Genomic DNA, 24,113 nt, shown 5'->3' with positions numbered 1-24,113 from the left:
AACGAAAGTCACAATTAATGATCTGAATTCAATAAAAGGGAAACATATACGTATATGATGAAAGGAAAAAATATTTAAAGGAAAGGAAAAAATATTTAAAGGTATGCATGTTCATGAAAGGCTATTTTCTTAAAAGTATCTTTCAATGTTGCTTGTGAATGTATAAGTATTACTTGTTAGCATGGTTAAGGTTTGCTGAGTCAATAGACCCACTAAGTGTGAATGATGCAGGTGAGCATGATTTTAATGATGTTGGAGGACTTGAAGGTTGAACTAGCTAGACTGGTGGTGCACATAATGCGAGGACCTTTGCTAGTTTTCCGCATTAAGATTACTTTAAAGATTTTATGACTTTTATGCTTTTGAGTGGTTTTGAGAGAATTTAAGATATTAATGCTACTTTGAAAAATGCTAGCTTTAGCTTTGTTTGACGATTTTACGTTTTGCACGACGTCCTTTTGGATTTTTAAATAATGAGTTGGTGAATTATTTTAAATTGTGCAAAAATATATTTATGTGTATATATATTCGGCCGAAAGCATATAAGAATGCTTATAGAAAAAAATTTATAGTATATTTTAAAGAAAAATGAGTAGTAGACATTTCAGTTGTGAACCCATGGCTAGCTGTATCCCTAAACCATTAAGGATCTCACAAACACTTGATCATTTGTTCTCGTTGAGAGAATAAATTAAAGGAGTTGAATTTATATAAAATTACGATATGGTAAATTAAAGGAGTTGAATTTATATAAAATTACGATACAGTAAATTCAAGGAGTTGAATTTATGATAATTAAAATAATGAGATAGTAAATTCAAGAAGTTGAATTTATGATAATTAAAATTTGGAGAAAATAAATTCAAGGAGTTGAATTTATAAAATTTGAGAATTTATATTATTAAACTCAAAGGTTGAGTTTATAAAAGATTAATGAAAATAGGGTATGCATAATGGACTTATAGGAGTACAAGTTCAACATACTAAATAATTAAAGTTTTAATGGACTTTAATTAATTAAACTAGTTGGACTAGTCTAATTAATTAATCAAACCCATTAATGTTAATTAAAAAACCTAAATCTATAATTATGGAAATTAGGTCAATGGTTCAAGTTTAAGGAATGAAGCCACAAACCCTAGCCACCATACCATTGCAATTTTCGAAAATTGCACCAAAAATTCTCTCCAAGTTTCGGTCTCCATCAAAGAAAAAAAAGGGATTTTGAGCCGCCTCTCGTTTTTTTTATCTCTATGCAAAGTATGTTCTATATTTTCTAGTGCAAGTTAGTAGAGGAACAAGTAATCCGGTCATGAACCTGATTTGGATATCGAAGAAAAGATTTTCAAAGAATATTGTTCGTAAGGAATTCAACAAGAGCTATTTCCGCTATTCCCGGAATAGTTGGAGCCAAGTGATTAATTCACTAAAGTTAAAAATTATAAACTCCCTATGTATTTTCTTAGTGTTTAAATCATACGAGTGTCCAAAGGCATTTTTGAATGTCAAATAAAATTTTAAAAATTCCGCTACGTTTTGGACACAAGAAACCGAATACCCAACAATCAGTTTAGCGGTGATGTGTTTCTTTCGCCTTTTACTCGTAAAAGTAAACCAACTAGTGCCCGTGATTAGTGACGGTATAGAAGTTGAACTCTTGTGAGTGTCACACTTACATTCATCTCCGGTTCTTGTTGTAGATCCAGCAAGAGTATGGTTCCTTTAGCGCCTACTGCTGTCATTTTGTAACCACAGACAGGTAAGAAGCCTGTTTCTTCATGCAAGACAAGTACCAACTAAAACACCAAAATCAGAACTCATAAGCAAAGATCTGATGCAGAGAGGCTTTCGTTGTGTGGGGCCGACGGTTGTGTATTCATTGATGCAAATGGCCGGGATATTGAATGATCATCTCTTGACATGCTTCAGATACGACAACTGTGGCCACGATGCCGGGAGAATCCGACAACCCTGCATGAAAAGAAAAATTCTTGAGTAAGCTGTGAAGAAAACTAGCGTAAACGACGGATGATCGGTGACATACTTGAAACTGTACTTTAGTCTTCAATCGGTCGCATTCTGTTTTTTCATTTTAACATAAATACTAATTTCATTTCATCATGTAAATTTTCATGTGATAATTGGAGGAGCTTTGAGTATGTTGAGCTCAAGTTGTCTTTTAACTTTGGGCCTTCTGAAAAATTTCAGTAACATTTTTCTCATTATTGCATTACGGTTTCGAGCTGAAGAATAAACAAGAGAGGAAATTAAAACAATGAATCAGAATTGTTATTTCTTCTGAACTGAGCAATCCTATTAAAGAGTATTATAAATTTTTAGAAATATTATCTTGACATGTATACATATTTTGGTCATAAATACAAGGTAAAAAAAAATGGATGACAATCCTTTATACTTAGGAAAGCTATTTATGATAAAGAAAAACATTTCCCAATTTGTTATTTAAACAACAATTGTTTCCTAAATCTTTGACGGAACATTTTCTACAAGTTATCATTTTCTGTCAAAACTTTAAAAAGGGAAAGAGGAATATTTCACTTGAAGAGAAGGTACTAAAAGTGCACATACACCAACTCATTATGTGTAGGCTTTGACTGTAGAATGAGGCATATAATTACAAACTAATATACAAATCTTGCATGGGAAAAAAAATCGTAACAGAGATTTTAAGTCCCAAAAGTCACATTCTTCGCTGTACAACTTGAGTTCTTTGGAAGCCATACAAGACTTATTCCATACACCTATTCATCTAATGTACACACAAAATACAACAATCACCATGTGTATGAATACAGACTATAATTCTGAAGGCCAAAAGATTCAACTGAGGTGATACTCAGGAAAAAAAAATCAACGAAAGCAAGCTAAAAATATACCACATTGTAAATAAAAAACATTCTTCACCAGTATAGACAAACTATCAAGCTGATTTATTAGCTTGTGCCTTCTTTCGAGCCAAGAACATGAAAATCCGTGGGAAGAACGACTTCTTTTTTTTCTTGGCGGGAGCTCTTACATCGGGTGACGAATCGGTTTCTGTGATACTTTTGTATGACCTCGGACTCAACCTCTGATGAAGGGTGGAAACATCAGGGATGGTGACGAAATTTCTGGGTTCATGAGCTTTTGACTCCTCAAAACTTGCTCGTGGGCTTTTACTTACAATAATTGCTGGTGGAACAGATTCACTATCTCTCCGTCTTTGCTCATGCTCAGCCCTCCACTTTCGTAGTTCCTGTTCTACACCTAGTTTTCCTTCCTTCGCTTGCTCAGCCTTAAGCGTTGCAATTTCTAGTGCATTTTTCCTTTCAGCTACCTCTTGTGTGACTTCCTCAAGCCTTTCCAAGGCCCTCAACTCGGACTCTTTTGCCACATCTATTTGGGAGATAGCAGCCGCCACTCGTATGTTGGCTTGCTCCTCTGCTTCATGAGTTCTCTTGCTAAGCTCATAATACTCTTCTAATGAAAGAGTTACTCCAGTAGGCGAATCCTCGTCGTTGTTTATTTGAGCAGATTCACTTTCTTGCAATGCATTTATAGCTGCTAGTGCCAACATTTCGGAAGCCTTTGCTGCTTCAATTTCCCTTTGAGCTGCACGCAATCTACTCTCCATCGTACTTGCACCTGCCTTCACCTGTTCTGCCTCTTCCTTAGCCTTTCGAAGCTCTCCACGAGCCATTTCAACAAGTGCCTTCACCTGATCAGCTTCCTGAGCTGCCTCTTGTAGTTGCTTGGGAAGTTCAACCATTTTCTCTCGCACTTCTTTCTCCTTCACCTGAATAAGAGCAATTTCGGAATTTGTCCGATTCAGCTCAGCTTCAAGAGATGAAACTGCAATTGATGCCATTCCTTCCCTTTGCTGAATGGCGGCAAGTTCTGCCTTTTCTTGATCCAGTTCTAATTTTAGTGATGTAGCTGCCACCTTCAAGATTTTAACTTCATCCGTTGCTTTTTCCACGCTGAGTTTAACTTCCTCAAGTTCCTTCTTTGCCGAATCAACAACGGCCTGAATATCACCACGAGTTCTTTTTTCTGGCTCCTTTATTTCCGTACTCACTGACGATTCCACGTAAGCTGCCATTTCATTTTTCAAATCCATAAGTAATGTCGTTGCAATGTCTAACTTAGATCTGAGATCCTTTGTAGATGCAATCTGATCTTTCAGTGTCTCCAAGTCCTTCCCCGCTTGCTTTAATTCTTTCTCCCAATTGAGAGTGTCTTGCTCCTTCGCCATAATTGCTCCAATTCTATGTTCCTCAGCCTCCAGATGTGCTGCATGCGCAGATTCTAAGGACTCCTTAGCAGTAATAAATTCGATGGTCAAATCCTCCACTGACTTCTCAACTTCTTTTGCTGCAGAGACAGCTTCTTCTGCCTTGCTCACTGCTGCATTTTTCTCCGTCACCAGCACAGCGTAGTCTCTTTTGAGCAGTTCCAGTTCATTTTTAACGCTTTTAAGCTCGGTAACTGCAGCCGCACTCCTTGCTCGGGCAACTTCAAGCTGCGCCTTGGCTGCAAAGCTAGCTTCATCAGCAATCCCTTGCTCCATCTCTTCGACCCTTAGCTTAGCAAGTTCTGAATCCTGTCTTGCTTGGTGCTCCTCTGTTTGTGCTCGTTCAAGATTAAGCTTCAATTCTTCTATGAGCCTTTTAGTGCTGTCTAGTTCTTTTAGAACTTGAATTTTTGCCTCTTCAGCAGCTTCAGATTGTTTCTTGTATGATGGTATCTCCTCCTGTGCTTTCTCCAGTTCTTGTTCTATGAACTTCCGTTTCTGCATGTAACCAGAATCACGTATTCTAAGTGTACTGGAGAACTTTAAGTAGGGTAATGCACAGCAGTTCCTTGGCCTCTATCTCTCACACTATCAGGTGTTTGCACAACATAAGATAGGACACAAGGAACACACTCAGACGATTGTGCGCATTGTTACAATATTATCAGAAAAAGCAAATATTTTGGTGGATTATAAATTAACGCGGCAACAATTTCTCTACATTTGATAAATCACTAAATCATTCAAAAAAGTTTTGTAATGATGCATAAGAATCATAGATACAGAAATGAAAACCAATTCCTTCTCATAAAAAACTTAAAAGAATACCCCAAATGAAAGTTAAAAAAAGAACTAAAGAAATTTATACCTCGACCGCCTGAACACGATGAGCTTTCCAGTCAACAATTCCACCAAACTTCGAAACAGCAGCCTTCACAGATTCAAAAGGTGCTGCTGTGTCAATTTGACCTCTGTTTAGTTTCATATTATCAGCTCGTTTAGACTGTCCTGTGGATTTCTGACTCTCCGAAGAACTTACAGGAACTTTTGCGATGAGCTGAGCAGCATTACCATTTCTGACATCGGGAGATGAAACAGAAGGAGCATCCTTGACCTCTGGAGATGGCCGTGCAACTATTTTGACTTCTAAACTTTCTTCTTTTTGAGGCCTAAGTGTGCACAGATCCCCGGCTGATGCAACTGAGGCATCCTTCTCAACTGCAGATCCATCAGGATTATTGGCTATAGACTTTGCAGATGTGTTGCCAATATTTTCTTCCCATCTATTTGATGAACTCAGTGGCAATAGAATTTCTGAGATATTGACTTTGTGACTTTTAATATTCTCTTCCATTGGATGCGAGGCATCACTTCCAACCACAGGTGTATCAATATCATGTTCTGAAGGTTTCATTTCCCTCTGTGCAGCAGGAGAAGTTGAAACCACATTATCGGCTAGTGGTGATTCCATATTCTCTTTCACGGCATCATTTACAACTGTAGGTACGGAAATATTCGGCTCTGATGCTTCTAGTTCGCCATTTACTACTGAAGAACTTGAAGTCATATCATCTGTTACGGGTCTGAGACTCTCTTCGGAACTTAACCCATTGAAATTATCATTCGAATTTGTGTTTCTAGAAACTTCCATTTCTACATTCCCACCTTTGGTTCTTGAAGAACTGTCTAATTGGCCTTTGTCATGGGGTGAAAGGACTTGTGCATGAGAGGACTCGGGAGGAGCATTTTCTTCGAAGTTTTTAGCACCCTCCATTCAGATAAAAACTATGAAGAGTCGATTTGGTGCCTGAATTTTCAAGCAACAAAAAAATTTAGTGAAGAACTGACTTTCATAAAAATGACTGAAACTAAATAAACAGCAGTTAAGCGAGGTCAAGTTAATACTACAAAGCCAAGTAGCGAATAATCCTCGTTATCATGATTGGCAAAAACTTTGTTTTCTTTCGTACACTTGACAATCACAAAAATACAACAGGAAACCATAAGCTTTATACCTCAAGATCAACTTCCCACCAACTCATCTACGCCAAAAAAAGATTGAAGAACAATTCCACTTCAGAACAAGATGATGTTAATTTATGTATCGAGATTGGCAGGAGAAAAAAAAAGATATGGATAAATATGAGAAAGTTACCACAAATTCAAGTGAAATCATGATTGTTTCACTCCAAAGATAGGATAAAAACACACAAGTAATAAACGAAGCAAAACGTGGGAAACTTATTCACGACGATGCAGGATCCCAGTGCAGAGCATACTTTAGTAAGAGATTCTGGCAAGTTATCATCAGGGCAAAACTTTGTTTTTTATTACAAGAAAATCTATCATACAACAAGGATTTCTTATCCCGTGGAAATTATATGATTATCATTGAAAGTGTTTAACAACAAATTAAATAATTTCTCCTTACCTTCAGATTCTCATGCTTGTAGATACGTTTATTTAGTTATGAAACTATTTAAATGCTTTATAAGGTCAACTCTGCACTTGAAAGAGTAATTTAACCTTGCATGTGTTACTTCCAAACTCTATGCTTCTTATTATAAAAAACAATGCCACTCCCTTCTTTTGCCTTTACATCTTTACCATTTTGTATTGAAATAATACAATTTCGTCACGCAAACTATGTCAATGCTCTGCCACCACCTATTATCCCAACCCGTTCACCTTAGCCAAGCACGTTCACCCGCAAACATACGAAAGGATTAACCATGAAGAGAAGAAATACGATATGCAAAGCAAAAGGGGGGGAAAACCCTCATTAGTTTATTATACTTTATCTAAAGGTTATTGAATGGTCATATTGATAAAGAAGGGCTCAATTTTGAGCTGATGCAGGCAGACGCAGAAATTTATCTTCATCCAGACGTACAAGTAATCTAGATTTGAAACATGAAAATCGCCAAACTACTTGACATCATAGTTTCCACCAGTAGCATCAAGTACGGAAATAGAAGAAACGGCATTTATAATAGGATGAAGAAAAGGCGAGACTGGATTGCATGCATGATTAGAAAAATGTCAACATAGCTGATTTCTTGATTCAGGAAAATGGATAAATAAAATCACTTGTTTTTATCAAGTATCAATTAAATCCCACAGTACAAGGACTACGTGTTCGGCACGGGAAGTCATTTAGATCAACCATTCCATAAAATTATGGATTCAGGTCATAGAGAGCCACATATGACTTGAGGCAGTTGTCGCTCGCAGCAAATATCAAGATTACTCTCATAAACACCATATTTCACAATTGAATTATTGAAAACAAACAAAACAAAAAACATCACCATAAAACCAAATCCCTCCATGTAAAACTATGATTTTTTAGAAATATAAATAATGATAAAAAAAAATGTAATTGCTTGATTCCATAACACCTAAATTTCAAGAGCAAAGATGGAAATCCAGATGCCCACCAACAGAGCATGGATAAAATCAAACTAACTCAGCAGCAAATTAATATTATTCACCTTGATTTTCAAGAATCTTGATCTTATTTGCATGAAGAATATTACAATAACCAGCAATAAATTACTGAAACAATCCAAAATCTCTTATCCACTGATAATCCATTCAAGCAGCAAACAAACATGCAAAAAGATGGAAGGAAACCAGAAAACAGATAGAAAATTCAAAGCTAAAAGGCTTAATCATAAATTTGACCAAAAAAGTAACCATAAGAACTAATCAACTCCCAATCTCAGCCAACCAACAAAGCAAGGAGGAAGAACATACCAGAAAGAAGATAGATCAAAAGTTAAATATCAGCTAAAAAAACATTGAATAATTAAATAGGATTCAGGACAAAATAATTTGTGAAAATTAATAAAGGTTTTTTTAATTAATCATTACTTTTACTTTGTATATGATATTACTATATATATGTGACGAACTGGTGAAGAAGGTGCAATACACGTGTGGAGCCGACAGATTGTGCGAGGTTCACGATTTAAGGATGTCCATTGTTCGACATTCTATTTGTAGTATTTTACTTTTTTCTTTAAGTCCCATATTATTATTATTTTTCAATAATATTACTAGAAATTTGAGGTTTCATTCTTCTTGTTAAAAATAAAAATTTACGGTAAAAAATAAAAATCTCAAACTCATAAAATATATTAAACTATACACTTTTATAAAAAAAATTCTCCACCTTTACAAATCGAGAGACCTATTTATAGAATTCTTTTGGAAATAATCCAAAAATAAATACATCATTACATACATCGTCACACACTAATTTTCAATATTTACAACTCTTATTTTCAACACTCAATCTCTTATTTTCAACACTTCTCTTATTTTTGGAATTATATTATAGTATTGCTAGGAGAAAATTTAAAACGTAACTTTTGGTTGCCTAAACTTTTAATACATAATCCTTTCTATTATATTGTAGATTTTTAAGAGTAATTTTTGAAAAAAATATCGTAAATAAAAATATATTTAACCGAAATTATATATCAAATTATCCCTATTGCTAAAACTTCAATAATAATTTATAAATGTTGATATTAATTTTTATTAATGGTATCGTTGTTGTTGTTCTTATTAGTATTATTTAAACATTATTTAAATTGTAAGTGGTTCACAAGACAATAAGCATTAGATTTTTCATCATTTTATTTATTAAAAGATGGGAAGGATTCTAAAATTTTTCGAATGGGAAAGATTCATATCCTACTATTGAGAAATATATTAACTATTGGGTTTTAAATGAAAATTGATTAGTAGAATAAGATGATAAACAATTTTGAGTAGATTGTTTATGTAACAGTCTCATGGATCTATATATGTAAGATAGATCGACACGGTTCATATCTACAATGAAATATAACATTTTTTTACATATAAAGTGAGGTTGAATTTGAATTGAAAGATTTCAAATGTATCTGAATGTATTTTGTTGTTTAAAGAAGTAATATGTGACAAACCGTATCTTAAAATACTAATATTTTAATATTTTCAGAAATATTTAAAATTTTCTTATTAAATAATATATTATAAATATAGTTCATGAAATAAATTAACGGTCACCACTCATACTAAAATAAAATTAATATTAAAACTCCATTATTTGAAATACCACAACCATCAAAATCCCAATTTAAAACATCCACCATAATTTGAAAAGTCTAACATAATATAAAAAGTATCGACTTACTAGTCACCAATACTAAGGCATAAAATTTGAGAAAATAGTTTTAAACATGCATAATAAAAATTCTCGTGAACTAGAAGGTCCTCGGATTTGCATTACCACTAGTCCGAGCTTGCTCACTGGTCACCGTCTCCCGCCTCCTCAATTACATCATCTGCATCGATCAAGTCTAGTGAGTTTAATGACTCAGCATACATAAACTTGAATAACAAATAATACGCAATAAAAATTTATGCAGTTTAAACATAGCTCGTACATAGCATAATATAAGCATAAATATGTATAACGCAACTTTCATGCATAAACAATTTCATAAAATCTTATTTTCATACTCATCATCGTAATCATAATCATAAATCATTTTGCGTAGAGTTCTGTTCAATGCAAGTGGCCCATAACATAAATCGTTTGATCAGACTAAACCACAGTACTGGGCCGGCAGAGATCACCACAGCCCTTGGACTGGATGTCCACTCCCTAACATAACATAATTCTTCCGAAGAGGTTGGAGAGGTCCACGAACACGTTCTCCGGCTTCCAAACCCGTGACATAATTTGGCCTCAAGACAAATCGCATACCTCAAAAATAATTATTTTGCACGTCATACATACTTACGAACATTCTGAACCTCGTTGGATCGTCCTCGGACATGTTGCGCTAACATACTAAAATTTATACCCAAAACAACCCCTAAGGCACATTCGGACACATACGACTCCCGAATTAAATTGAACCACTTAGGATGTACCAATCGACTCGAGACTTAACCCATACATAAAATACATCCCAACCTACTGTCCAAGACCCTAAACCAGCCTCCAACCATAACCGAACCTCGTACCACTCTCAACGAACAATATAGACACAAGCTGCCCAAAGAGTGACGCTATGGCACTTATGCTTTCCGTAACACTTCCTATCGATTCTAACTCGAACCAAGCCCAAAACATGCCCTAGACTTGACTCTTAGACATAACTTAAGCCTCTGGTCCATCCCCTAACACACCACAGCCCATTATAAACCACAAAGCAGCAGCCCTAAATCACGACTCCCCTTCATGAGCGCCCACGGAAGTTCTCAACTCCAGCAGCTATTTCCACCCAACCGGACCTAACCAACCCATACCAGGCCTACCCAGGGACCCTAAGACCCCGCATAGACTCTAGCCATTAGCCCTGGTCCAGCCAACACTGAACCTGGCGTGAACCTGCGATCTAGCCCCTATGTGCGCGGTTGTGTGCTTGTTTCGTTTTTTATTGCACCAGTAGCCTCTTGCCCCATCATGGGCCACCTAATGACAGCGAGCCATAGGTACTGCCCAACGAAGGCGACAATCAAAACTCAAATAAAAATGTTGAAGTTCAGGCAATATATATATCGAAACGAGTTATAATCAAGTTTTAGCATACATATAATCAAACCAAAGTATTTTCATGTATATTTTATATAAAAATACAGTATATAACATGATCAAAACATAAAAGAAGGGTTTGGACATGTCTTTGAGTTAAAACGCACGAAATATCGACAAACCAACGTGGGGAAGAACGGAGGCCGAACGGAGATGGATTGCTGCGTTTAATGGCTTATAAAGTGGCTAAATTTATCAAGTATTGTAGTGTGATGATTGGCTAAGCTGCTGATAGAAGAAAATTGAAAAATTCCGAAGTCCTAAGCCTTGAAACTTTCGGCCAATGTGTGTGAAAATAGTGTGTGTTAGTGTGTTTTTTGTGTGTTAGTGTGTGTGCGTGAGTTATGTAGATTTAGGACTAGGACTCTTATATATAATACTTAGAAATATATATTAGGTGTTTAGGTTAATTACTCAAGCTTTTAAATTACTAATTAAACCCTCTAACTCTTGAAATTAAGAATCCTATAAATTTTAAATTCTACTTGCAATTAAATACTACCTAATTTAATTAATTAAGTCATAAAAAATTATTAAAATATTGTATTTCAAGTGGACATATTTAAATTCCTTACTTTCAAAATTTGCTAATCAGAAATGCTTAGCGTTTATATTTTACTCGATAAATTAATTTTAGCCCTTAAATACTAAAATTTAAAAATATTTTAAAATACTATATTTCTTGACTTAAAATATTAACATCTTAATTGTTTCCGGTCTCCTTTCTCGGTTCGGCATCGAATATTCGTTTGAAAGATAAAACTTGAGAAAACACTTTAAATTACATAAATAAATAAATAAATATATCTTTTAAAATAATTTAACATATAGCATGCATCATCTAAATATTAATTAAATCCTTAAATTATTTCAATAATGCATGAGGTTACGTAACTGATTTTTTGGACACTACATAATACCGTAAATTTCAAATTCACCATTGCATATTTATATAGTATATTGCATGTTAATTAGGATGGATTTCATGTACCCAATAATGATGTTATTTGAAATTAATTGAGATAATACACGATAAATAAAAGGTATATTTTATTGAGATAATGAATTTCATTGTTACAGATAGAGACTGGTAAGATCTTATCACACCTACGTAAATAAATAAATAAAATCTATTTCCTAAACTATGAGCTTCCACCACCTCCGGATCCACCACCTCTCTTCTAGTATTCTCTATTCTTTTATTCTATTGCTTCTCTTCTCCTGGCTTCGTCTAGCCGCCGTCTAGACTCTTCTTACCTTTTCTATTCTTCTTGCCCATTTTTGACATCACCTGACTAAAAATGATATAACATTAAATAGTTTGAAGAGCGTTGATACGAGTCATAAGTCTTTGTCACTTTATGTTAACTTTTAGACAATGTGACTATGACATCCCTGTCGAATTTCATTGAGCTTTTGAATTCATCCATGCAACTTTTAATATCTGATTTCAGTTCTAAGATATTGCGCATGATAGCTTGGCGAAGATTAGAGATTCCAACGTTGAAGTCTAGTAGATGAGCATCAAAGTCGACCATGAGCTTTCGAATATCCTCAAGACGGAAGTTGACCTCAGCAAAGTGTGCATCAGCCTCAATTTGATCAGGTTGACTTGGTGGTTCAGCATCAAAAGTGTCGTTGAAATCCGACTGGTTGTTTGTATTGGGATTTTTTGTCTCCTCATGCTCCAAGTCATCTGCTCCAGAGGTACCTTCTCGACTGGGGAGGATGGGAGAGGTATCTATTTTATTCTTAAAATCGATCGACGGAGAACATATACGAGGAGAGATAACTCGAGTAGCTATCTTTGGAGATGGTTGGAGCTAAGGAGCTTCTTCTTTAAAAACAATCTTAGGAGTTGTACTCTTGGGACCGATATGTTGTTCGGTTTCAATTGAGATAGACCAGTCACCAAAGAGGTCGAAATTCGTCATAGATTTCATCACATAATCTACTGAAGTCAAGGGAACCACAGATAGGGATGTCTCGATATCAGCCACGGTGAAATGCTCTGTTTCAGGGTTATTGGGAGAAGGGATAGAAAACTATACCTTTGGTTGGGTTTTCCCAATGATTTCAGCAAGAACAAGGGTAGAATAGGGCTCTTCGACCGCCAACTGTTCTTCTGTAAAGGAAGGAACCTCTCTTTTTGAGACAGCTGATTCATCCCTTGGTCGTTTATTCTGTCATTTTTCTTCTTCTTCTATGCCCATTTCTTGAGCATTTCATCCGCCTCTCTGGCATAAACCTCAATTGTTTTGTGCAAAAACATCTTTGGCATTTCAAATTCTCTCTACTAATCACTGATCTTGGAGGTGGTAGCGTTAACATCATGCACCAACTTTGAAATAACAACAGCATCATCGTGAGCAGTCCGATTGTTGCCATCACAATTATTTTTCCGTTGAATAATAATAAGCCAAAGAAGACACTCCAGTAGTTGAAAATCAATAAAAGATCGACGGCCGAGAGTGACTTCAATCTCTTCTATTTCATCCCAATCCAACATTTTTGACCTTCAAGAATATCCAGCTTTTCTAGAAGATCTTCCTCCAGAATGATTTTGAACGGTGCTGATGTGCGATGTTCAAACCACTCATCGAACATCTTCAGTTTTCTTGTCACCGCCTTAAATACTTGTGATAGATTTAGAGTTACATCTATTTGGACCATTGTAGGAGCTTTGGAAGGCGGTTGCATCTTACCTTTGTCCTTAGGGTTCAGTGGGGGAGATAGTGAGAAGATGAAGAAGCAACCTCGGACACAAGCTTTATTATCTTCTTCTTGGGTTGTTTAGCCTCATCCAACCATTTAGGTGGAGCGGTCGGAGTTTTGGGCTTGGTAAAATCTTGTTTAAGAGGGACATTTTATGTTTCATCCTCTTCATCAGTCTTGGTATAGATCATTTTTCTCTTTACTGAGGCTCTGCATGGTGTCTACTTTTTCAGTGGTTGAGCCACTTGGTTAGATGCAATAGAACAGTCGTTCATTCCGAATTTTTTAACGAGCTCTTTGGTATACTTGGAATGATTAATGAATATTATTTTTTCGAGTTGTCTGACTTGCAAACCAAGGAAGAAAGTAAGCTCTCCGGTCATACTCATCTCGAATTTTTCTTGCAAAGCCTAGAGAATTTCTCACAAAATTTGGGGTTAGTTGACTCAAAAATAATGCAGTCAACATAAATTTGAACTAACATGACATAATCTCCCTTGGTAAATTTGGACAAGGTCTTTTCGACCGTTCCTATCACAAATTCATGGTCAATTAAAAATTTAAGGAGAGTATCATTCGAAGCTCTAAGTGCTTGCTTAAGTCCATATATAAGGATTTATCTAATTTAAAGGCATGAAAAAGATAAGCAAGATTGATAAAATCTGATGGTTGTTCTACATAAACTTCTTCTTGCAAAAGACCGTTCAGAATGATGACTTTACATCCATTTGATATACTTTAAAGTCCTTAAATGCAGCATATGCAAGGAAGATTCTTATGGCTTCAAGTCTTGCAACCGATGCGAATGACTCATCAAAATCAATGTCTTCCTCTTTTTGGTACCTTTAGAATACAAGATGAGAATTGTTTTTCACAACCGTTCCATTCTCATCCAATTTTTTCCTGGACACCCACCAGGTACCAATAACATTTGCTTATCCGGTCAAAGAACTAGATGCCAAACTTTGTTGCACTCAAACTGATTGAGTTCTTCTTGCATGAATTCTATTCAGTTATCATCTGCGAAAGCTCCATCGATTTTTTTAGGTTCAATATGGGAGATGAAAGATACATGCAAGAATTCATCAATCATTTGCTCCCTAGTTCTAAGAAGAGCATAAGGGTTACCGATGACCAAATTGGTTGGATGGTTTCTACTCCACGGGTAGTTTGGTCCAAAAAAGCTTTGGCCAGAAGCAGTCAATGCATCTTTTTATACTCAAAACACATCTATGATTAACAAAAGACAGAACAAGACTCCTTATGAGATCTGGAATGACATAAAACCGTACATTTCATGTTTCAAGATATTTGACTGCAATTGTTTCGTTCACAAAACGGAAAAACTCACTTAACTGCCTTCAATACTAAAGCTGATGTATGGTTATTTATTGGTTATTCATCGATCAACAAAGCTTACAGATTCTTTAACAACAAGTCTGACCATTGAAGAAACCGTTCATGTTATTTTTTATGAATCTACTGTATGTATAGCTCAAAAATAGATAAACATCAATGAAATAAGTAAAAGATTGGAGAACAATAATCTCATTTATGAAAGTGACAGTGAGATCGAGCTTAAGAGACAAAATGAAGGGATTCTTGTAACTGGCATAGTAACTGTTGAGAACAACTCTACCAGACCAAATCAAGGGTTTGAGGAACAGATCGTGGAGAATGATCCAATAAGGGAGGATGAAGAAATTATCATTGAATAGGAAAATAAACCTCAAAGGGATCCACAATATCTTGAGGAAATGATAAATGATGCTGACATTAATCTGCACATGCAACAGTTTTATGGTGCTCAAACTCGTACGGTGAGGCACAATAATATCATGGATCTCATGATTGTATGCATGCAATATGGGGCCTCGGTCCATGAGTATAGTGTACATATGATTGGATTTATTGAGAATGTGGTGCATTTGGAACTAGTGATTCCTAAAAAGTTCCATGATGACATCGTCTTGTTGTCACTCATTTCCTAATTTGATAGTTTTGTGGTGAACTTTAATGTGAACATTCTTGAGGCTAAATCGTCATACGTTTGCATATCCTAACTTAGCAAAATTCCTAAAACTAACAACCTATCAAAAACCGCTCAAAAGCATAATGAAAGTCGTAAAAATATCTTTAACATAAAATCATAAATCATAAGTCTAGTGCGGAAAAACTACTAGCGATGGTCCTCGGGTTATGTGCACCTTCAGTCCAACAAAGTCAACCATCAAGACCTCCTTCAACATTAATATCATACTCACCTGCATCGATCACACCTAGTGAGTCTAAAGACTCAACACACCATATTCTTGATAACAAATAATACGTATACATATCACATGCAACAGTGAAAATACTTTTACGTAAAATAACATTTTCATCATCATGCATAAACTTAAACATTTTCATATCATCGTCAACATAAACATTGTCATATTATCATCAACATATTCATATTTATCATATACGTATATGTATTCCTTTTTTCGTTGAATTCAGATCGTTAATTGTGACTTCGTATTCGTATTGGGGCGATGGATCCATCTACATGTAACCACAGTACCGGGCGACGGGAACATCAGCGACACTCTCACCCGTCAACTGAGCCTTGGCCTTACGTATTAACATATCATCGTATTCGTATTAGTCACACTTCACATCCTTCAACATTTCATATTTCCATCACTTTATAAAATCCATGCATATAAATATCAATTTTCATTTAAACCAAGCATGCAATATATCTTTTAAAGTCAAATTTTCTTCATAAAATTTCATAAACCTTTAAAATAATCATATTAACATATAAAAAACCATTCAGAGCACTGCCATGACGTTTACTATTTTCTAAGTATAAAATGACCGTTTTACCCCTAGACGTAAAATTTCACGATTTTGACTTTTTTCTTATTTCCGTTGACTCTAGACCATCCCAAATAATTATTTAAGCTTAGATAAATTTTTCTCATATTTTTATTTAGCTTAAATCTATGGCTTTTTATTTATTCTTTAATTATAACTTATTATTGCGTTTCAATCCCGAATCAATTCGAACTTTAATATAAAATTTCCAAATTCAAAACTTATACTTTTTATATTTGATTTGCCCTCGTGAACTATGATTCGACCCTCGTTGAACCATGTTTCAAACCCTAGCCAACAAAACCCTAACTTCGAACCATGCACTAAACCCTCGAGCCATTCTCACTTTTTCACCGAGCCAAGCCCGAGCCACCTCGAGCCATCTTCGGACCAGACCTCCCCTAGATCTGGACCCCTGGGACTTGACCCTAGCCCCAAACCGAAGCCACATAAATCAGAAGAGAGCAGCGGCCGAGCACTCCTAATGGTACTAGCTAGGACTCTTTGATTCGCCTAGGACTCTAACCACCGAGCCAGCCCCTGACCCAGACCCTTGCACACCCTCTTAGGACCCTAGAGACCTAGCCCAGCCCAGCCCTAAGCCCCCTAGCCGACAAAAAACTCCAAGGCGCTGCAACTGAACTTGCGCACCAACTTTCGGGTGGAGTCCTAGCTTCCCAGCCACTTCTCTCGAGTCTTAGCGTGGCTAGGACTCCTCTCCTGACCCAACCACGACCCTAGCCCAGCCTTGGTCTAGCCAAAGCCAAGCCATGCATGGTTATCCCTTGAAACCGAGCCCTATGACACAAAACCGTGAAGATTGGTTCCAGCTTGTTTCTATTTCGTGTGAGCCTATTTTGTGCTTCCTTGGACTCCTTAAATCGTGTAAAAACAACCCTTAAACAATCCTTCATCATGGCAGCCCCTTTATGTACATATACATCAAGTTTTGGATAAAAAACATGCTTCAAAAACCCATGTTTTTGAATAAAACAAAATAACTAAAATTGTAACTTGTCTTCCATGCAATTCATGATCAAATACTTATTAGCGTGTGATAAATGATAAAAGAGAAGAAATCTGGTGTGCTTTTGCGTAATTTACGCACGAAAATACGTTGATGATTGCGAAGAACGGCGACGAACGACCTTGGCTGAAAATCCTTGACAAAACCGATGCTTCCCTTGAAGAAAAATCATGTGTGCCGTGTATTGTGAGGAGAGAAAAGAGTTGTTTGAGTTGAGGGAGGTGAGGCGTGAGTTTTAAATAGATGGGGTAGGGTTTTGGCCTCAATATTTGATAATAAAACTTGCGTGCAAGCTTGGGCCTATTAATATGCTATACTAGGCTTAATAATCCCAAAAGTGCATTTAAATATTATTTCGTTTAGAAAAGGTCGTGAAATTATTAGCCGATTTGTCAAAATATTCGTATTTTTGTTGAAAATCGAATACCGATAAAATCACGTCCCGACGTATAAAATCACCTCAAAACTCCTTATTTTCAAAAATCATAAAAACTATCAACCTTATTTTAAATAATTAAAAACAATTATTAAATAAAAACATTTTCCATTTTTCAGCCCTCGGTCTCCGTTCCTCGATCGCAACTCGCATAACCTTTAAGATTACAATTTAATGCATTCAAGTAGACAACTACTATAAAATCATATAAACATATCAACATAATCAATGTAGCAGTTAAAATCAATTAATTAGCTATTATCCATATTCCCTAAATTTGCATGCAGTTGGATTACGTCGTCTTAATTTTGGACCTTGCAGAAAGAGTACTAAGGTGCTTTGATCTGATCGAGGTGGAGAATACATATGAGTACTGAGTTTCAAGATTAACTAAAAGAGAATGAGATTTTCTCACAGTTGACTCCTCTAGCGGCGCCACAGTTGAATGGTGTATCTGACTGTCATAATGGAACAATGATGGACATGGATATATTTATAATGGGATTCATTAAACTTCCACCATCGTTTTGGGTCTATGTGCTTGAAACGACGACAATTCTGTTAAATAAAGTCCATGCGAAGGTAGTGAATAAATATCATATGATATATGGATGAGAAAATCTCCTAAGTATTCTTAATTAAGAATACGAGGATGTCCTGATTATATGAAGCAGACAATGAAAGATAAATTGGATAGTAGATCTATTTTGTGCTATTTTGTAGGATATCCAATAAATTTTGTTGAATACTATTTCTATTATCTCAAGAAAACAAAAAAACGCCACCTTCTTGGAGAAGGAATTTCTATTGGAGAAAAAATATGGGATGATAGAATTCGAAGAGGTTAGAGAGATACCCACAATTGAGATAAGAAAACCCACAACCCAAGAGCCAGTAGTAAAACTACATGTGCCTAAGATATCTGAAAGGATCTCAAGATAACCTAAGAGGTATGGTCTGATTCTTGAAGAACGCCAAAATGAGCCTATCTATGGATGTGATCCAAGTACATTCAAGGAATCAACTTCAAATGTTGATTCATCTCGACGACATGAAACCATATAGTTTAAGATGGACTCCATGTATTGTTACCAAGTTTGGACATTAGTAGATCCTCCTGAGGGAATTATTCTCATAAAATGCAAATGGATCTACAAAAAAATGTGGAGCACATGGGAAGTGGTGAACTTCAAGACTAGACTAATGGAAAAGGCTATACTCAAAGGTAAGAAATTGACAATGAGGAAAAAATTTTGTCAGTTGCCATGTTCAAGTCCATTAGTATTCTGCTAGCCATAACAGCATAATATGACTATAAAATATGGGAAATGAGTGTGAAGACAACTTTCCTTAATGGATATATTAAAGAAGATATTTACATATCTCTACCTGAAGGATTCACATTACTAGAAATCGAGTATAAGGTATCCAAGCTTTAGAGATCGATTTATAGTCTCAAAAAAGCATAAAAAATTTGGAGCCTTTTTATTTGATAATACAATCCAAGAGTTTGGTTTTATAAAATTCTAGATGAACCATGTGTGTACAAGAAAGTTAGTGGGACTACGGTGACATTCTTAGTACTTTATGTCGTTGATATCCTCTTCACTGGGAATGATGTAAGATTATTTAAATTAACTAAATTATGGATATCAAATAAATTCTATGTGACGGATATGGATGAAACATACTATGCGTTACGAATCAAAATCTATAAAGATAGATCAAAGATTTTTCAGCTCACCGAAACCACTTATATCGATACCATACTGAAGAGGTTTTTTGGGGATGGGTCTAAGAGAGAACATCTACCAATGTGTCACGGTATTGTTCTATCCAAGTCGATGTGCCCCAATACCAACGAGGAGATAGAGATGATGACATGTGTTCCCCATGTGTCTGCTATTGGTAACATAATATATGATATGATATATACACAACCTAATATAGCGTATGATCTGAGTGTCACGAGCCAATATAAAGCCAACCCTGATCCAATGCATTGAAAATCCGTGAAACATATTCTTAAGTACTTGAGAAGGCTATGAATATTTTCATGGTTTATGGGGATGGGAATTGAGATTGGAAGGCTACATTGATTCTAGACTCCAGTATGATGTGGATGATTTGAATTCGACTTCTTTATTCGTATTCCAAAACTGAGGAAGAATATGTCGCAGCATCAGCTGCCAAATGAGGCTGTTTGGATGAAAAATTACGTCCAATTGTTGGGCGTAATTCCCATTGGAGTTAATCTTATCGCGGCATAGTGCAGCAACACTAGTGTCGACTTCATTTGGTTATGTACATGTGACGTAGATTTTGCGACAGCCTAAGGCCGGGATAAATTCATCCATGGTGACGGCAATATAGCCAATCCAGTTGGATTCCCGGTCCCCAAGAATCGTGAGACATGGAATGCATAAAAAATAGCCTAAGGCCAGGCTGTTTGGATGAGAAATTGTGATACGTCCAAGAGTTGTCCGTAATTCCTCAAGTAAAGGAAGACCAGACATAACCAAAGAAGGTAATTTTATTAATGATAAGTACAAAGCAAGGCCCAAAATCCAGAAGAGCAAAAAGAAGGAAAATTTTACAACTGTATTCTACATGGTTCATGCTCTCGAACCCAGCAGCCTCTTTCTTTGTTCCCATTCGCCCTCCATCAGAAAAGAATCGATGGCTCAACCAAAGTCAGGGAAGCACTCTCTATCTGTCGAAAGAAGCCCAATTCTTCAATTTTATCTTGGAACTTGTCGAAGCCGGTCCAGAAGAAGGAATAAACTTTGTCTTCAACCACCACCCTGAATTCCGCAGATTGGCCCTATTTTTGTTGAGCTCTTCAACCAAGGACTGGACTCATGCCTTCGAGGTTGAAAGCTCGGTCTTGAGTGAAGATGTCGTGGCAATAACCACCTCAGCCTCTGCATGAGCTTTCTTCATGCTCGATTGGGTCACCTCTAGTTGCTGGTAGCCTATCTGGGAGGTTGTTCTCAGGTCAATCACCACTTCTTCGTGCAAGAGCTGGGATTGTTCCAGTTCACCTTGGACTTGTTGGTGAATCTAACTGGCGACTCGAGCCTGGTTTGCCTCTTTCTTGGCCATGGAAGCAACCTCCTCATAGGCAGCTATCAGCATTTGAATCCTGCGTAAACTAAAGATGAGAAAAGCTACCACTATTTGAGGTAAAAGAAAGAATTAAGGTGAGAAACTCGGTGAGAGAGCCCGAGAAGTGCCCTCGAATAGTTTTTGGTCAGGACCCAGAGATGAGCCTCTTATACAGGAGAGATCAAACCCTTTACAATTCTAACCTTGGCTGAAGAAATCCCATCTAGAAAAAGGTTTCCACCGGTTCCCAGCGTGCGAGCTGGTGCTGCTCTGCAGAGACCTGTGCAGAAGAAGAAGGGATGAACTTAGTCACCTAGGGAGATCTTGGGGCCCCCTCCACAGTGTCGCTCAAGAAGACCGCCTCAGAGACGACCATAGCTTTCTGCTTCCGACGGAGGAGAGACGTGTGGTCTTCAGAATTCATCGAGGAGAGTGCATGCCCATGCACATTTTCCTCGACCTGAGCTTCTGCAACTACTCTCTCCTTAGTTACCTGAGCCTCAGTAGCTACTCGGGTTTCATCCCCTTTCCTCTTGCCCAATGCCTTCTTCACTACAGCAGCTTTCCGAGATGATCTTTACTTTTCTTCGGTTGCTTTCAGCAGCCCGTCTCTTGGCAAAGGCTTTCTGCATATCGGAATTATTCGGAAAATAAAAATGTTAATCGTCGAATATTAGAAGTTAAGAAGAGAAGTAAGGAAGAAAATAGGTACCGAGTTGAGCACCCGAGGTGACGAATTCATCAATCACCCTGTCTATAGGGTCCTCAACCCGGGTACCCAACTAGTATGCCATGAGATTCTCCTCTATGATCAGGAGTGAAGAACAAAATTTATATCCTTCCACAAGATCTTGGATCCGGTTATAATGTTCTTCATATTTGTATGCCCGAGGGATTTCTGGCTGGGTAGGAAGGTGGGAAAGAAATCTTATTGGACATTTAGGAGGGCAGAGGAGATCAATAAAGAAGAATTGTCCTTTCCATCCCTTCAGTGAAGATGGAATATTATCAAGGAAACTTTTATTAATCTGGGTAGCAAGAGAGATCTTATTAAACCGACAAAGTAAATAATAATGAAGGATGAGAATGGTCAGGAGATTGTTCATTTTGAAAAGATAAAGGAGAAGCCATTATGTAAAATGAGTTGTGTGAAGTTGGTTTATAAAAACCCCGAGGAAGCTGGCCACCTCGGTATAGAAAAAGGGGATGAGGAACCAGAGGCCACTGTGAACCTTGTCCCGGAAAAAATGTAAAACCCCTCTGGGGTTGATCAGCCCTTTCTGAAGGACCAAGAATGAGAATGGAGTAAGAGGAAATGATAGAACTGAGGACTCTGAGGTCCTCATCATCCCCGAGCAAAGGGTGCTCCCCATGATAGCAAAACATGGAGCACTTGGGCCGTCGAGTTCTGTTTTAGCAGAGCCCCACACTTTGCCCTTGCTTTTATTAAGGGTCCGGGAAGGCCTGACAGCCTAGGAAGTGATTTTGAGTTTTCTAAGTTTTTTGGAATGAAGGGCATGAGTGGGTTTTCTAGCAAGAAGAACATCGGAAGTACATCAAAGTTGCGGATGGAGCGAAAGCTTGGAAGTTCTAAAGGTGAGAAAATGGCGAAATGTTGAGAGAGAATCATTAAATATAAGCAGGGGGCATATGATCCTAATCATCAATCTCAAAGTAAATGGACGAATGAGATATACCTCGGAAGTTGTGCAGGGTAGTCGAAAATATGGGTCCGGAATGCGAAGCGACACCGTCCTTTAGACTATTAGGGCTCGCGTCATGCTGACATCAGCCCTAGACCGCTCAAATTCAAAACATCAACTGATTTACTGCCCCAATCCAATTTGATAACCCGGGCCAGCGAGTAAGACTATAGCCCGATTATTTAAGGAGTGAGTGGTTATACTCCGGGAAGTACCCGAGTCATACTCTAACGCAAGCAAGGATAAAAACCAACTCGGGTACCATCCGTGGAACTACTAAAACCAGAGAGGATAATCAGGCCAGCATACGCTCGAATGTCCGGACTCTCCACCTAGCCTGGACAGTGTAATAAGACTTAAGGAGATCAGGTGTCCTGTTCACAGCTTCGCATAACGACCATTGCTCGAGCACTCCGAGACAAATGTCAATCCTGGGCCCACAACTTGTACTTCTATAAATACCCAGGTTTTAATAATTGTGAAGCATTCAATTCAATTACTATTTTCCATAAATACTCAATATACATTCTCAATATATCATTTTCGCTTGCGAGAAATACTTGACTGACTTGAGCGTCAGAGTGGTTACGTCGGAAAATCTTACGACTAAACGCTCCTTATTCTCTGAGTGTGCAGATTGTTCAGCATGGGAACTACCAACCTGGTCTCCCACGTTCCCGAGAAGAATTCACCCGGCACTGTAAAATCATCTACTTAGGTCACTCAATTTACCCCGCCAACATCAATGGTATTTAACACCCCGTGAAACTCTAAACAAGCACATAATCTCTTTTATGAAATTAAAAATCTTTCAAAAAATATGTTTTTAAATATCAGGCGTAAAAAAGCCTTCAAAATCATGGCGCAAATAAGTCTGATTAAGGGTAGGAGATTTTATGTTTTTCGATATTTCTGATTAGTACTAATTGAAATAATCGCTCGTTTCAAAGCTTGATTATATGGTTATTGATTACTCAAATAAAATAGTTAAAATAATAGAAAGCACAAGAACAATTTTTTTTTATTGTTCAACTTAACAAAACCACTTATTGAATAAAAAGAAAAAATCAGCAAAATAGTTCTGCAAATTGTTTTTTTTTTTTAGATCAAGAAACTAGTAAAATTTGGCCATCATTCTATAAGCTGAATTTTTGTCGCTTTCAATTTTATTTCATTAGAATACTAACATAACATTAGACACGTTAACGATGTGTGATAACATATCAATATTATCTAATACTATATTAGGTGTCAAATTAGCTCTTGGGCAAAATAAATGTGCCTTGCCCACTCCCATGATCATTAATTCAAAACTCGACGTTTATAGCAATTTCCGAGCGATTAACAATATGTACCATACTCGGGTG

The 24,113-nt window shown here is 36.8% G+C and overlaps 1 protein-coding gene across 6 annotated transcripts; it reads right to left on the bottom strand.

Moving 5' to 3' along the window:
* Nucleotides 1–2,714: 2,714 nt before the first annotated feature.
* LOC140964110 (protein WEAK CHLOROPLAST MOVEMENT UNDER BLUE LIGHT 1-like) lies at nt 2,715–8,187 on the bottom strand. 6 transcript variants are annotated; one of them, XM_073423644.1, is made up of 3 exons: nt 8,054–8,187; nt 5,163–6,101; nt 2,715–4,792 (listed from the first exon to the last, which is right to left on the bottom strand). In XM_073423644.1, exons 2-3 carry the CDS (start codon nt 6,066–6,068, stop codon nt 2,942–2,944), a joined length of 2,757 nt encoding a protein of 918 aa, XP_073279745.1. In that variant the 5' UTR covers nt 6,069–6,101; nt 8,054–8,187; the 3' UTR covers nt 2,715–2,941. The 6 variants fall into 6 exon arrangements, with proteins under 6 accessions (XP_073279745.1, XP_073279742.1, XP_073279744.1 ...); XM_073423641.1 differs by lacking the exon at nt 8,054–8,187 and adding an exon at nt 6,726–8,042; XM_073423643.1 differs by lacking the exon at nt 8,054–8,187 and adding an exon at nt 7,385–8,042.
* Between the last annotated feature and the right edge of the window lie 15,926 nt (nt 8,188–24,113).

This window comes from Primulina huaijiensis, chromosome 18 (assembly GCF_012295235.1).
Source record: "Primulina huaijiensis isolate GDHJ02 chromosome 18, ASM1229523v2, whole genome shotgun sequence".
Lineage (NCBI taxonomy): Eukaryota > Viridiplantae > Streptophyta > Magnoliopsida > Lamiales > Gesneriaceae > Primulina > Primulina huaijiensis.
This window is presented reverse-complemented; position numbering and strand designations above follow the sequence as displayed.

Bases quoted from the DNA above. Each gene is read 5' to 3' on its own strand.
- LOC140964110 (XM_073423644.1), bottom strand. From the start codon at position 6,068: ATGGAGGGTGCTAAAAACTTCGAAGAAAATGCTCCTCCCGAGTCCTCT. The intron at 4,793-5,162 runs GTATAAATTTCT...GGTTACATGCAG, and splicing joins ATCGTGTTCAGGCGGTCGAG to AAACGGAAGTTCATAGAACA.